This window comes from Narcine bancroftii, chromosome 1 (assembly GCF_036971445.1).
Source record: "Narcine bancroftii isolate sNarBan1 chromosome 1, sNarBan1.hap1, whole genome shotgun sequence".
Classification (NCBI taxonomy): Eukaryota; Metazoa; Chordata; class Chondrichthyes; order Torpediniformes; family Narcinidae; genus Narcine; species Narcine bancroftii.
This window is the reverse complement of record NC_091469.1, coordinates 46674928-46690299: the sequence shown is the minus strand read 5'-3', so window position 1 is coordinate 46690299 and position 15372 is coordinate 46674928. Positions and strand designations below refer to the sequence as shown.

At 43.4% G+C, this 15372-nt stretch overlaps 1 protein-coding gene across 1 annotated transcript in view; it reads left to right on the top strand.

Moving 5' to 3' along the window:
- Window positions 1-354: 354 nt before the first annotated feature.
- Window positions 355-15372, top strand: part of LOC138761051 (FERM and PDZ domain-containing protein 1) — a 103840-nt gene continuing 88822 nt past the window's right edge. The window contains exons 1-2 of the mRNA XM_069932969.1: window positions 355-455; window positions 6284-6294. Of these exons, the coding sequence (XP_069789070.1) occupies window positions 355-455; window positions 6284-6294 (112 nt within the window). The remainder of the gene's footprint in view (window positions 456-6283; window positions 6295-15372) is intronic.

The window sequence follows — 15372 nt, the reverse complement described above, 5'->3', positions numbered from 1 at the left end:
ATGGTGCCATCGAGGTTTGGAATTGACTTTAAAAAAATATTTTAGACATAGAGCATGGCAACAGCCCTTCCAGCCCATGAGTACCTGCTGCCCAATTAGGCCCAATTGACCAACAACCTCTATATGAAAGAAAATGTCCTCTGTCTGTGGCATTTTATGTGAGAGTTCAATGTATTTGATGATCTAAAAATATTTTTCATTTTGGATAAACTAAATGTTATGAGATGCCAATCTTACTGAGAACAGGAGTGAGAAATAGGAAAACAGTTCCATTGGCTATTCTGGTGAGGAGCCAAGTAACATTGTTGAGAAAGCTTTCGAGGAATTAACATCAATATCATTCTCTGCAGTTAAATGGAAGAACCAGAGGACAACATGGTCCAAGCTCGGAAATCGCACAAAGTGGAACAAATGGTATCAAAGTGGCTTCGTCTTACACGAGACAGCACACAGAGGTGAGAGATTTATTTGTTAAAATCTGACTTTCTTGTAGGTCATTTTCCAGAATGGAAGTGAATATACAAACACATCATTTTAAAAAAAAATCTTATTATCTATTAAGTTAATATGTATGAACACATAGATTTTAGTGCGTCTGACATAAAGATCTTGTTTTTTCTTCAGAGGATCATCCAATATCTTTTAACTTGTTCCAAATTGTGAATACATTCATTTTCAAACTGTATATGGGGGCCTGTCAATGCATGTCAGAGGCACAAGATACTCCTGCATAGTGTGATCCCAGTCTGGCTGGTTGAAGGACCAATTCAAACATAGCAATTGGATGCATTAGAAGGTGTTGAAAAAGGATGATGAATTTATAAGATGGGTCCAAGGTATTCAGAGGTGATGGTATCTGCCTTTATGTAGTCCAGGGAGAAGAAAGGAGCAGGAGGGAAATAACCTTCTCTAGCAACAGGTAGGAGAAAGCAACTTGTCACCATGAAGAGTTCAGCAACAGAAGTATTGGACTTGTTCGTACTTGGACTCACACTCCAGACATTTTAAGGACCCAAGCAACTCATGAAAAATGAATATTTTTGCAGACCCCCTTCACTGATACTCCTCGCCTTATCTTTTCAGTCCCACTCTATTGTATTGCTCCTCACACCCATAAAATGTGGAGGATCATTAATATCTATCAGTGCACTTCCTTAAATCCCTATTTATCCAAGCCCACCATCACTTACCCCTTATGCAATGCAAAGTAAATGCTTGTTGGCCACCCTCATTAAACATACTGGTTTTAGTCAATAGAGACAAGCCTTGCAGGTATTCATTGATCTGTCTTTCCCAGTTGAAGATACAAGAACAACACACCAACAAGAGACAGATTTAAGACCTTTGATGAGTCATCACAAGGACCTTTAGTTTCTTCTGAACATGCATTGTCCTAGGATGCTGGGATTTTTGTCTTGTGACCCAAAGATCACAGATGGAAATGAGCAGAAGGTTAGGAGTTGCTGGCTTGTTGATTCTATGACATATTGTTGCAAACTTCTATTCTGAACATGCCCAGAAATTTGCTACCTTTCTGAGCAGAATGTTAATCCCAAACCAAATGAAGAAAAAATACAATGTTCCTGACTTTCCTGAATTTGAAACATAGTCTGCTCCTCACTGACAATCAACAGAGGTGCACCCCAAGGATGCATGTTTAGCCCACTGCTCTACTCACTCTACACCCATGACTGTGTGGCCAGGTACAATTCAAATGCTATCTACCAGTTTGCTGATGACACCACAGTTGTTGGCAGAAGATGGCAATGAGGAAGTGTACAGGAGGGAGATAGATCAGCTCATTGAGTGGTGTCACAATAACTACCTTGCTCTCATGTTACGAGCCCAGAGGACCCCAAAACCCAGCAGCAACAGAAATTCACCAAGACAAATGGTTATTTAAACAAAAGTTGCTTTTAATGATCTTTAAACATGAAAACAGGATCAAACTTTAACATTACTACTAACTTAACCCCCTTCTAATGTGTGTGTAAGTTCAGAAAAGTTCTTTAATTCACAGCCAATCTCACTTCTCATTCCTCGAAGTTCACCGGTTGTAGGCAATTCTTGAACTGTGCACAGAATTTAACATTTATGAAGTTCACCAGACCTTGGTGCTTGAAAGGTAAATGATTACTGCTCAGGAAGGTTCTTGTTAGGTTTCAGAGAGAGATTTGTTGTTCCTGGACACAAACTGATCCCTTTTAATCAGCCATTTCAGTTTCTTGCTGACAAAGTTGCCCCATCAGGGATCTCAAGATGTTAACCTCTTTCTTTCAGGTCACCACAGAGTTCCTTTTTGTTTCCTTATTTCAGTGAAACATTATGAAGCCAACCCTCTCCTCTTGTATAGACCACAAAAGCTTTGACCAGGCTGAACGAAGCAAAATGTTTTTTTTTCCATAAGTTTGTCAGCTTGTCCTGTTCCAGTCCCAGCTGCTGCTGCTGTACTGCAGAACTGAATTCTCTCTCTCTGAAAAGCCTGTTTTACTCCCTCTGCTTGCAAAACCACATGACCCTCTTAGAACAGCCAATTGCACTCAGACAAACTGCAGCTCTGGACCTAATCCTTTGAGTTCTTTCAACTGTTGCATTTCAAAACAACATTCCATTTGTCTCTTGGGCACTGCAAAGTTTATGCAAAGGCACTCGGAGCCGGACTGCCTGGCTTGAGCAGAGCTCCAGTATTTTAAATGAGATCTGTTTGTATGTGACCTACACTAATAAAGAACCTGCCACAATTTATCTCCTTTAAAACATATCTATAGACAATATAAAATACAATATAATCTACCAGACTAAACATCAGCAAAACCGAGGAGATGTTTGTGGACTCCAGGAGAACACAAACCAGTCCTCATTGAGGGGACAGCAGTGGAGAGGGTCAAGAACTTCAAATTCTTGGGTGTCAGCATTTCTGAGGATCTGTCCTGAAGCTTCCACGTGGATGCAATCTTGAAGAAGGCTCACCAGCGGCTATACTTTGTAAGGAGTTTGAGTAGATTTGGTATGCTACCAAAGATTCTCAGAAACTTCTACAGGTTTACCATGGAGAGCATTCTGGCTGGTTGTATAACTTTCTGGTACGGAGGTGCCAGCTCTCAGGACAAGGAAAAGCTCCAGAGGGTTGTTAACTTGGCCTACGATATCACGGGCACCAGATTTCACTGCATCAAGGACATCTACAAGAGGCAGTGTCTTAAGAAAGCAACCTTTATCCTCAAGGATCCCCACGACCCAGGCCACATCCTCTTCACTCTGCTACCATTGGGGGGAAAACAGGTACAGGAGCCTGAATAAGAGCATTCAGCGGTACAAGGACAGCTTTTTACCCTCTGCCATCAGATTTCTAAATGGGCAATGAACCACAGACACTACCTTACTTTGCCTTTTCCTTTCATTATTTTTATTTATTTAGTAAGATTGTTTATATAAATGCTTGCATTGTGATGCTGCCACAAAACAACAAATTTTGTAACATGTTGATGACAATAAATTCTGATTCTGATTGACTTATTTATTGTTTAATTAATGCTGCATTTATTCATTTTGCCACTTTGTAGATATGCCAAATTCTCACACCCAATTCCAACAAAGTTCCACCTTTTTCTGTTTCTTAATTGTCCCTACTGCCTGTTACCTCTCATTATTAACTTCATCCTTGGTCACTGATGCACCATCAATAACTCCAAAAGACTAGAAGCTATGTAATACCGATAGGTTTTGTTAGCAATAGAATGGAGGCACGCCCATACTGGTCAACTGTCCTGAACTGGGGAGGGGGCTGTGAAACAGTCACCTTTATTCAGGAGTCCATAGGAGGAGCCAAAGGGGGCGTGTCCAGATAGCTAAACATACATACAGTGGTTTATTCACAGTCACTAATTCTATTCCTCCTTCTCTGGCAGTTGGAAGTTACAACCTGGTATATTTAGTTTCTCATCTGAACTATCTTCTGGTCATATCTCAGTAATTGCGAATATGCTGTACTCTTCAAGTTAACCTGCAATTCAATTAATTTATTCCTTATACTTTGTGCATTTCTTCCAGGAGTTCTCAAAGGATCACACATTCTAAACTCTCTTTCTGCATTAATGATTTAGTCACACATTTATAATTCATTTTACTTAACTGATTTCACAATTACCTTTAATGCCTCAAGCATTATTTCTGATTAATATGTGTTTCTGAATTACCAATGCTATTAACTTTTTCTTTTAAGACTCTTGCTCATTCATTATTTTAATGTTCCTCTTTTCTGCCTTATTTTCTATTGAACTGGGATTCATGATGATATTCCTTTATTACCTAAAACTAATGTGTCTCATGATATATACTTTACACCTCTTTCACCTTAAGCCTTGATTCATCTCCCAAATGTCCATATCCTTTTTCCAAATTTGCATTTGTTTTGGCTAATGAGCCTGATTTTCAATTTAGCTGCAGACTCTCAAACAGGACCTCGTACCCACTCTTTCCTACGTTGGTTCACCCCATGTGAATACAGGATTTCCATCTTCCCCTTTCTTCAAATATCCTTTTAAACCTGTTTGAGCTATCCCTTTTACTTGTACCATTTGGTAAATTTGCCACATTGCATTGTTGATCCTATTTACAAAGGTGTAGTAAACTGGGATTCACTAGAAGTGTGCTGTACTGACGACTAGTCCCACCTGGGGCCTGTATATAATCCTTGTTTCCCACCTGAACCCAGAACCCTTCTGAACCCTATTCATGAACCCTACCTGTGTTTTAAGCTAATAAAAGCATTTGCTCTCCCTCCAGTCAAGTGTGAGCTTTTATCTACGCAATAATATTATTAGCTTACAAACAAGGATGGAGGTGTTGAAGGCCTGCTACATGAAGGCCCTAAATGAGGTCCTAGTGAGGCACCAGCTCACCTTACGCTGTCAATGACCCAGAGAGTCGATTAACGACTACCTGCTGGATCTGTGGATGCTGGCTAAGAAGTGCAGGTATGGGGACACTTCGGGCTGCATCTAGGGAGATGAACAGATCCAGGTCACTCTAGTCGCAGGAGACTGCTCGAGGTATGTGAGGCAGCAACTGCTTGAGTTGGGAAGAAAGGACCTCACTAGCCACGTTGAGCTGGCCAAATCAATGGAACAGGCCAGACTCGAGAACAATAACCTTGAGGCCAGAGAACTTGTGCTCTTGGGTGGGCACCTCCAAGGATAGCTGTTCCCGCTATGGGGGTCCCTGTTTTAATGACTGCCGCTTCCCAAGACCAGGAGTGCTTTTTCTGTGGCAAGGGACAGCACCCCTGTGCCCGCTGCCCGCCCAAAGACTCGGCTTGGTCCAGCTGTGGGAAGAAGGGACATTGGGCAACAGTCTTCCACGCAAAGGGAGGTCCTGGGAAATCCATGGCCTGAACCGCTCCTGGATCCGATTTCAGCCCCATGTCATCTGTCCTAGAGTTGCCCAAGATCGCCTCCTGTGCAACCTGTTGCCAACAGAAATGGCGCAAAAAGGTTCTGCCGCCATCTTGCAGTGGCCTGATTTTGAATTCAGTGCCATCATCATTGTCAGAGAAGGAAGGAGGGTGGCCATCTTGTCGCACCACGAGGTCAGCACCATCCTACCTGCAGAGGTACACTCAGGACAGAGGTAGCCATTTGAGGGAAGAACATGGGGTCTCCGGCAACCTGGAATTGCTGGTCCTCGACCAGAATAGACCTCAGCATCTCAGTAACTTGATGGTGATGGTGAAGGTAAACGGACATTCGACCAAGTGCCTGATTGACACAGGCTCCACGGAAAGTTTCATACACTCACGGACTGTGCAAAAATATAACTTAAAAATGTACCCGTCTAATTACCGAAATTTCCTAGCATCCCAGTCCCCTTCGGTGCGGGTACAGAAACATGTATAGTTCATCTGCCATTTGAAGGGGGGAATTTTGTAAATTTTGCATTTACATTTTAGATGAATTGTGTGCACCAGTATTGTTGGGTCTGGACTTCCTGTGTCACCTTAAAAGCGTGACCTTGTAGTTTTCTGGTCCCCTTCTCCTGGTAACAGTTCGGAACAGAGGGCCCACAAAACCAGGACCCACTTGCAACCTCTCCACGCTGAACATCAACACCCCCTCACATCCTGTTCCAAAACCTGTCTGCCGACTGTAAGCCCATCACCACCAAGAGCAGGAGGTACAGCGTGGCAGACAAGGAGTTTATAAAGATGAAGATCCAGCACCTGCTGGAGGAGGGGATCATCGAACCCAGCACCAGCCCATGGAGAGCGCAAGCGGTGGTAGTGAAGGGCGAAAACCAGTCCAGGTTAGTGATTGAGTATAGCCAAACTATTAACAGATATACACTCCTGGACGCATACCCCCTCCCTTGCATTTCGGATATGGTGAACGATATCACGTCTAATTCAACCATCGACCTGAAAGCTGCATATCACCAGCTGCCAATCCGCTCTGAGGACTGCTCGTACACAGTATTTGAGGCCAATGGTCGACTCTATCAGTTCCAGAGGGTCCCTTTTGGTATTACCAATGGGATGTCTATTTTCCAGCGGTAGATGGACAGGATGGTGGACGAGTTCAGGTTGAAGGCTACCTTCCCCTACCTCGATAATGTCACTATCTGTGGCCACAGCGTGGAAGACCATGATGCCAATCTCCAGAGCTTTCTCCACATGGCGAGAGCCCTGAATCTCACACAATTCTGACAAATGTGTATTCAGGTCTACATGACTGGCTATCCTTGGCCACATAATGGAGAATAGTGTCGTTGGCCTCAACCCTGACAGGATGCTTCCCCTTCCCAGAACAACAAAGGCTTTGAGGAGATGTCTGGGTTTTTTCTCATATTATGCCTAGTGGGTCCCTTAATACGCTGACAAGGTTTTTCTTAAAGGCCACCACGTTCCCCCTTTCGGTCAAAGCCCAGATGGCTTTTAATTACCTCCAAAGTTACATTGCGAAAGCTGCCATACTTGCGGTGAACAAAAATGTATCTTTCCAAGTGGAAAGTGACATTTCGGACGCAACCCTAGTTGCTACTCTCAATCAGGTGGGCAGGCTGGTTGCCTTTTTCTCACAGATGCTTCAAGGCCACAAGCTCTGGAACCCAACTGTGGAAAAGGAAGTTCAGGCCATTGTAGAAGCCGTAAGGCACTGAAGGCACCACCTGGCTGGTAGAAGATTTACGCTCTTCATGGACCAGCGCTCTGTCGCATTCATGTTCAACAATGCCAAAAGGGGCAAAATCAAGAATGACAAAATTGCTAGGTGGAGGATTGAACTCTCCACCTACAGTTTTGACATCGCCTACCAGTCAGGAGCCCTTGATAACCCTCCAGATGCCTTGTCCAGAGGATACTGTGCCTCCACACACACCGGTCAACTGTGGATCATACACAATGACCTCTGCCATTGTAAGGTAAAACATCATGAGATGGGAATGTGTAAGGAGTTACCCTGTGCAGGGCTGTAACAAGATGTGAATGCATCCTTGTACTTACAAGATAAGAGAGACATTGATGGATTGAGAGGCAGGAAGCTAGCAGGGAAAGGATAGCAACAGCTTTAGTCATTGGACAAGTAATGATATGATGATGTTCTAAGCACGTATCCAAGGGTATAAAAAATCACCATTTTGCTGATAACGGCAGAATGCATTCTCCGACTAACATTGTTAGTTGCAAGTGTTACAATCCGGTAATAAAGAACAAAGAACCCTGATTTCGACTCAGTCTGGTGTTTGTCTCACTCATTCATGAACAAAGCAGACCTAACACCATCCAGGAGTCACCCGCATGGCTCGTTTTGTCAAGTCCTGCAACTTACCCTACTCAATAGAAGACATCAGGGAGATGACGAGGTCTCCGCTGAGTGCAAACCCCTCGAAAGCACACCTGATTAGATCATCCAGGCCCTTCGATTTTAAGGGACCTCTCCCTTCCATGAACAGGAACATCTACTTTCTCTCGGACATTGATGAATACTCCAACTTCCTGTTCATTATCCCGTGCCCAGACACATCTGCCTCGTCTCTTTATGAAGGCCCTAGACTCTATTTTCACCCTGTTCGGGTATCCCGGCTATATTCATAGCAATTGGGGCTCAGCCTTGATGAAAGACGAGCTGCGTCAGTACTTGCTGGTGAGGGGCATCTCATCCAGCAGGACTACCAGTTACAAACCCTGGGGGAATGGGCAGGTTGTAAAAGAGACCACCCCAATCTGGAAGGCTGTCAAACTTGCCCTGAAGCAAAAAGGCCTTCCAGACTTGCGCTGGCAGAATGTCCTCCTCATTGCACTCCACTCAGTTTGGTTGCTACTCTGCACTGCGACCAATGCTACTCCTCACGAGTTCATGTTTACATTTGACAGAAGGTCAGCATCCGGGACTACACTCCCAGCCTGGCTCACTAGTCCTGGTCCAGTCTTGCTCAAGAAGCATGTGAGGAAAAGCAAGACCGACCCCCCTGGTGGAAAGGGTGAAATTGCTCCATGCCAACCCCATGTATGCCTATGTGGAGTACCCGGATGGCAGAGAGGACACCGTCTCCATCAAGGACCTGGCACCCACCGGAACATTGTATCTGTTCCCTCAGGTACCCCACGATTTTTCTCTCCATCCCTGCTCAGGGCCTCAGGGGACCTGGTTCAGGAGGAGAGTGAACCCCCCTGTATCATCAAACTAGAGCCCCAGCCCACTACCCTTCCATCACAGGCGGACCAGGAGACTCAAGGAGCCCAAGGTACCCCTGTGCTAAGGTGCTCCACCAGGATCTCCAGACCCCTGGACCGCCTGAATCTGTAAACAGTATTGTAAAAATTTCTCTTCTGTGTCTATTACCAGCTTCTGATCCTTGTTCTCTTCATCCATAGACCCTTAATTCTGAAGGAAGGGGTGAATGTAGTGAACTGGGATTCACTAGAATTGTGCTGTACTGACGACTGGTCCCATCTCCCGGCTCCTACTCCTGGATCCTGTATATAACTCTGGTTTCCTACCTAAACCCAGAACCCTTCTGAAGCCTGTTCATGAAACCTACCTGTGTTGTAAGCTAATAAAAGTGTTTGTTCTCCCTCCAGCCGAGTGTGAGCTTTATCTACGCTACAAAAGGACTGTCACTCTTATTAACGTTAACTCCCAAATATCTTCCACTTTATCCTTATCTTCCTCCTCCCTTTGGACATCCTCCAGCATTCTGTCTGTCATCCTCACAGGTGTGACAGTGTATATAGAAATGTTTTTGGGAGATAAATTGGGAAAGGTTTGTTAGAGTTGGTCACATGCTACAGATCTTATTTGAAATACTGGAGACATAGTGCCTTCTCATACCTTTTTGTAAGAGCTTTGAAGAGTACTCAAAAGACGTCACTAATGGATTATTGATATTATCAAGGCAACAGATGAAAGAGCAGGCTGGAGCTGCTATTGTCTGCAGGAGAGTTGCTGTTGTAAGAGGGTCATGTGGTTTTGCAAGCAGAGAGGCTTTCTCTCAGTCTCAGTGTGTGTGTGTGTGAGAGAGAGAGAGAGAGAGAGAGAGAGAGAGAGAGAGAGAGAGAGAGAGAGAGAGAGAGAGAAGCAGAGATCACTTTTACAGTGTTGAACAGGACAAGCTGGCAAGAAGCTCAAAGTGGAAGATGGCCTCGTCACAGCCCTTGTGGATCATGCAAGAGGGGAGGACTGGCTGTCTAATGTTTCACTTATAATAAGAAAAACAAACTCTGTGGTGACCTGAAAGAAAGAGGTTATCATATAGAGAACCCTGATGGTGCAAGTTTCGTCAGCAAGACACTGAGGTGACTGAGATGATGGAAGTACATCAGTTGTGAATGTCCTGGAACAATACATCTCCCTCTGAAAACCAACAAGAACCTTCCTAAACATTTACCTTTTGAGCACCAAAGCCTGGTGAACTTTATACATGTTAAATTCTATGGACAGTATAAGAATTGCCTGCAACCAGTGAACTTCGAGAAATGAGAAGTGAGATTGGTCTGTGAACCAAAGAACTTCTCTGAACTTACACACATATTATATATACGTGTGATTCGAATTAGAATGGGGTTAAGTTAGGTTAAGTAAGTAAACAGAGTTAAGTTAAAGTTTGATTCTATTTTCATATTTAAAGATAATTAAAAGCAACTTTTGTTTAAGTAACCATTTGCCTTGGTGAATATCTATTTATGGGTTTATGGGTCCTCTGGGCTCATAACACAGGAAATAAGTACAATGTACCAGTTGAATAGAGTCAGTTTATGGAATTCTGATTCTACCTCATTTCTGTCATACATTCACTTACAATCATACCATCCTCTTCTGATGGTTCACTTCTCTATTAGATGTAACTAAAATCTGCCTTAAACTTTGGTCATGCCTCTTTCCCTAAGTGCCCGTCTTTTGCTACAACTCTAGCACAATGAGTTTGGCCCTGGAGATGTTCCTCAGGCATGTTCACTCAGGACAATCTTATAATTGCATCACATGACATTAAACTCAAATTAGCACTCACACTTGGCATCACATTATAATCATTGGCCTCTCTCAATTGTGCAGTATATTCACTTTAGAGTTTATTCACATTATATTAATATTCATTAGCAATAATTACTGTGAATATTTATTATCTACTTTAAGTATTTATTGTCTTAATTTCATTCAATTCATTCATTATCATAGTTTTTCTTTACAAGTACTTGTTTGGCTACAGCAAATAAGAATTTCAAAGCATATGTACACTGTACAATGTGTATGACAATAAAACTCATCATTATCATCATTAGCCACACTTTATTTACAATAGATCACATAAAATAACATCCATATCCAGTTGAACTAATTACTGGAGCATTAGACGAGAACTTACCGTTTCGAAGTTTGATGATTATTATTTGAATAACGGGAGTGGTGAGAAATTATGAGATCCCATCTGCACATGTGCAGCCAATCTTTGAATCTCGAAAAAGACGACCACTGGTATAATTCTGTCAAAAGAGCATTTTATTGTGAGGCATCCATGCAACACTAGAAACTACCTTAACAACGTTCAAAGTAATTACAGGAGGGCATATTATCTCACCACTCCCATTACACAAATAATAATCATCAAACTTCGAACCGGTAATGTTCCATTATTTTTTGTAATGCTCATAGGTTTGCTAATATGAGATTTCAAAGCTCAGTGGTCTCTTTTTCGTATGGTCTGAAATACCATAGGGTGGATTAATAGACCAGTATGTGGCACAATTCAATTGGCAGCCTGCAAAATTGCTGCAGTGAAATTCTGCCCCTCCATCCTCAGGGGTTTATTGTAAAACCTGTTAAATCTTCTTTCATTTGGCCATCCTGTATGATGGATGATATCCCAAATAGGGACTTCCCTCTACTAGCAGTAGACGTAGCTGCTGCTCTGGTTGAATGAGCCCCAAACTGAGTGGTATCCACTCCGGCCAACCTCATGGTCCTCTCTTTAGCCATCTAGCCAAGGTCTGAGAGGATGCCCTCTGATGCGATTTCCTGTAGCATACAAACAAGAATCTCTCTTCCCCTCTGATATTGCGAGTACATTCAACATATTGTCTCAGATACTGCACCACACATAATCTTTCAACCTTTTGATAAGGGTACAATTTAAACTTTGTTCCCACACTACCAGGTTTATTATGTTTCAACAAGTCATGAACATGAAATTCTGAAATTCAACAAAATAATTTTCCCAAATGATAAAGTCCAATTGTAAACAAATTAAAGTCTGTATTCTTTGGACCAAAGTCAAGGCCACAAGCATGAGCAATTTTTGTGATAAGTCATGTAACTCCAAAGTGTACGCTGGTGACAAATGCCGCAACAAATCCAACACAACTTTAACATTCCAGATAGCGTGGTAACATGGCACAGGCAGACGAAAGTGAAACATTCCCCTCATGAATCTTAAAATCAGGGGATGATTTCCGACAGAGTGTTCGGTGTCTCATAGAGTCAGGAAAGTTGCCAAAGCACTCCTGGGCTTATTGATAGCACTATAACTGGCTATGTGAACATAAAACAAATCAGTGAGGAAATGCAAAACATCTGAAACTGAAATGTGATTAACATATAAACTCTCATTAAAACAAAACAGTGGCATATTGCTCCTGAATTGACTTTCTCCATGAAGCACAAATAATATGCATGGTCTTTGGCTGCAATCCTTTTACACCAAACTTTTCACACCAATCCTGCAACAAAAGAGATTGAGATGAGTGAGAGGATGGGGAAGGAGAGATACTGGTTGAACTAGCAGTTCCAGCAGCATCCAATTTAGCACTGGGAACCAAGACCGGGAAGGCTAATTTGGCACCACCAGGAGTCTAGTGGCCCTGTCCTCCTGAACTTTGTGCAGGCATTTAGCTACTACTGAGAAGGGGGGAAAAGCATAGAAATTCAGTTCTGCCCAATCCATCATAAAGGCATCTGGCTGCCAGCATACATATCTCGGTACTTGAGCATTTAAACGAGATGCAAACAGATCGATTTCTGGCAATCCCAAATTTTGTACTATCAGATTAAAACTCTTTCCCCCCAACATCCATTCTGTTCTTTCATTGAACTTTCTAAACATCAAATCCACCTGATAGTTCAGATGCCCTGGTAAATACACAGCTGTAATCCAGAAATTCCTTTCGATACACCAACTCCACGTCAGTATTACAAGCCAGTTATGAGATGGGGACGTCACACCTCCCATTTTATTCAGGTATGCTACTTCTGAGGTACTGTCTAACCTCATCAACACTTTTGAATAGTTCATCTGCCACTGGCAGAGGTAGTTAAGTCTGTGGCACCCCCATCCTACACCACTAGCATCTGATCGGATTTCCATATCAAACTTTCTAATCTCTATCATGGCATAAGCCTGAGATACATTTGTCGTCCACCATGTAAGTTTCTGCTCTAGCTTCTTGCAATAAGCTCATAGGTCTATCAAAATGACCCCTGGCGTCCTTTAAGGCTTGTTCTTTATCTCTTTCCAGGAATCTATATTTTAGCAGACCATACTGAACGGCTGGGAAAGCAACCACCAATTTCCCAATTACCTTTGCTACTTTATGTATAGAGGGAGATGATTCTGCAGTCAAAGCACCACAGGCCTGAAGAATTTCCACCTTTTTAATCTTCTGGCAGGGTTATTTTCATAGATTCCGTATTTGAGAGGAACCCGAGAAATTTAAATTCTCTGGTTGGGGTGAGGACTGATTTTTCTGGGTGTATAATAAATCCCAGCCACTGATCTTTGTGTTTCGTCCATGGAACTGCCGATCACGATGGTGTCTATAGGTGGTGCTAATTTTTTCAGCGTGCTTGGCTGGCATGGTTATGCAATGTCGCTTGACCTCTGCAAAGAGCTTTGGGCAGAAAAATTCTGCTGCCACTGTCTCCACAGAGGACGTTGCCCTAAAAAATGCCTGCATGGTGGTGCCATCTGAGAGGGATATCCTCTCTTAAAGCCCCCTGTGTACCTGAGATAGGGATAAAACATAGCAGTTACTCTTGCCCGTACTTTCGAGCCTCTAACCCACTCCAGTGCTGCCTTCTGCTGCTCATTCAGGTCCTTCACCTATTTACTCAGATCATCACCAAAGGGAAATATAGTGACAGGATTAGTGGGTTTACATAAATGAGCATACCGAACATTTAAATCAGGCTTTATCAGCTCCTTCCGGAAGGCATTAAGTTTATAATTGGCATAGGGGAGCAACCCCAGTGCATCTTGTTGTGTCTCTGTTATATCTGACTACAGTGTCTGGCCAAACGCAGTGATGCCTTTAATCAGAGAGCCCTGTAATCTTTGCAGCTTCATGTCCTCGGATCTCGTGGGGATGCTCAAATTGTCCCAAATTGCAGGGTTTACTTTTGGTACATCCAGCAGAGGGCAATTGGCTGAGCAGGGGTATTTTTTAATTGTGTCCTCTAACATCATCTCTTTAAAGACATTAGATACCAGATATGATATTGACCCAGCAATTTCTTCATTGAGGGGTTGCCCATTGCCCCTTGGTACTGCAAATTTTGCTGCAATTGTTGGAATTTTTCTCTCATCCCAACCAATGGGAGAAGTGTATTGGGGATTAGGGGACTCGATTTCCATGTCTGGCCCCTCGGGCTCTACCTTGTTCCATTCATATAGAAAATAAGATTCTTCTCCCCGCTCAGAAGGCACTTGTGGTTTACTCATAATTGTTGATATCATGCCTTCCAACTTGTCCAGTCTTAGCAAGATCTCCTCATTGGCTTTTGTGGCGAACCCCAATGGAGCGGGTGCCCGTGGATCAGAGACACTTACGTTGACTTTTCTCAGGCTTTCTGTGCGGCTGGTGGCCATCCTCGCCCATCGAGCGGGCGGATTAACTATGCCCAGCGAGTGGATCGTAGAGCAGCCAGGCTTTGTCTTACTAAGTGAAGGCATCTCCTCCTCACTGCCTCTAGAAGTGAGGAGACATGACCTCATTAAGCTCACCTCCTACGTTGGCATTTCTGTATCACAGCCAGACATGTCGGACCCCAACTTCAGCAAAGCTAGGTTAGTGTAGCCTGACTTAGGCCCCACCCTCCATGAGGGTAGGCCCTTGTTGCTTGATCCAACCCCCAATGGAGGTAGGTTGGCATTGCTGCTTCTCAGCGGTTTGACTACTCCCTGGCAGGCCCGCTGGTTCTTCGGTGCTTCGATAGCACTGTAGGAGCTCTGTGAGCTCAAACCTTTTTGCTGTGCTCGTCCCCAACCTCAGTACCTGGGAACCTCCCACCAACTGCCCTGGATCACTTTTTGCTCACCTCCTTCAAGGGATGGCCTCCCTGGGGTTCGTGCTCGGCCTCCATACGTTGGCCTGATCATCCTAAACGTGATTTACCGACTTTTTTCGACCTTTTGTTGGCACTCAAAATGGTGCCTGGGCTGCGTACTGCAAGTCAAACAGATGAATTGGCTCCACATGTGTAGATGGGATCTCATATTAGCGAACCTATGACCATTACGAAAAACAATGCCCATTCAGGCTAATGTGATGGAATCTATTGTCAACAGGTGCTATCAGGTAGCACTTTAACCACTAATAATCGAATTTCTGATGGAGACATTGTGAGAGATGGGAAAACTGATCTAAAATTATGAACATGAAGGAAACTAAAATTCATACATCAGTTAATGGCTGTAACCAGTACAAACAGGATGAGCTTGGGAATTAGGATGCAGGAAAGCAGAGTCAGCACGATTAACATAAGAATCTTCTAGTCTTTGTGACAAGATCAATGAGCCACCATAAGAATAAGATAAGGAGCGGTAAGGAACAATAGAATGTAGGAAGTTGAGGTAGTCTGGATCAGATAAGGGTCTCCTAGCCCTAGACAG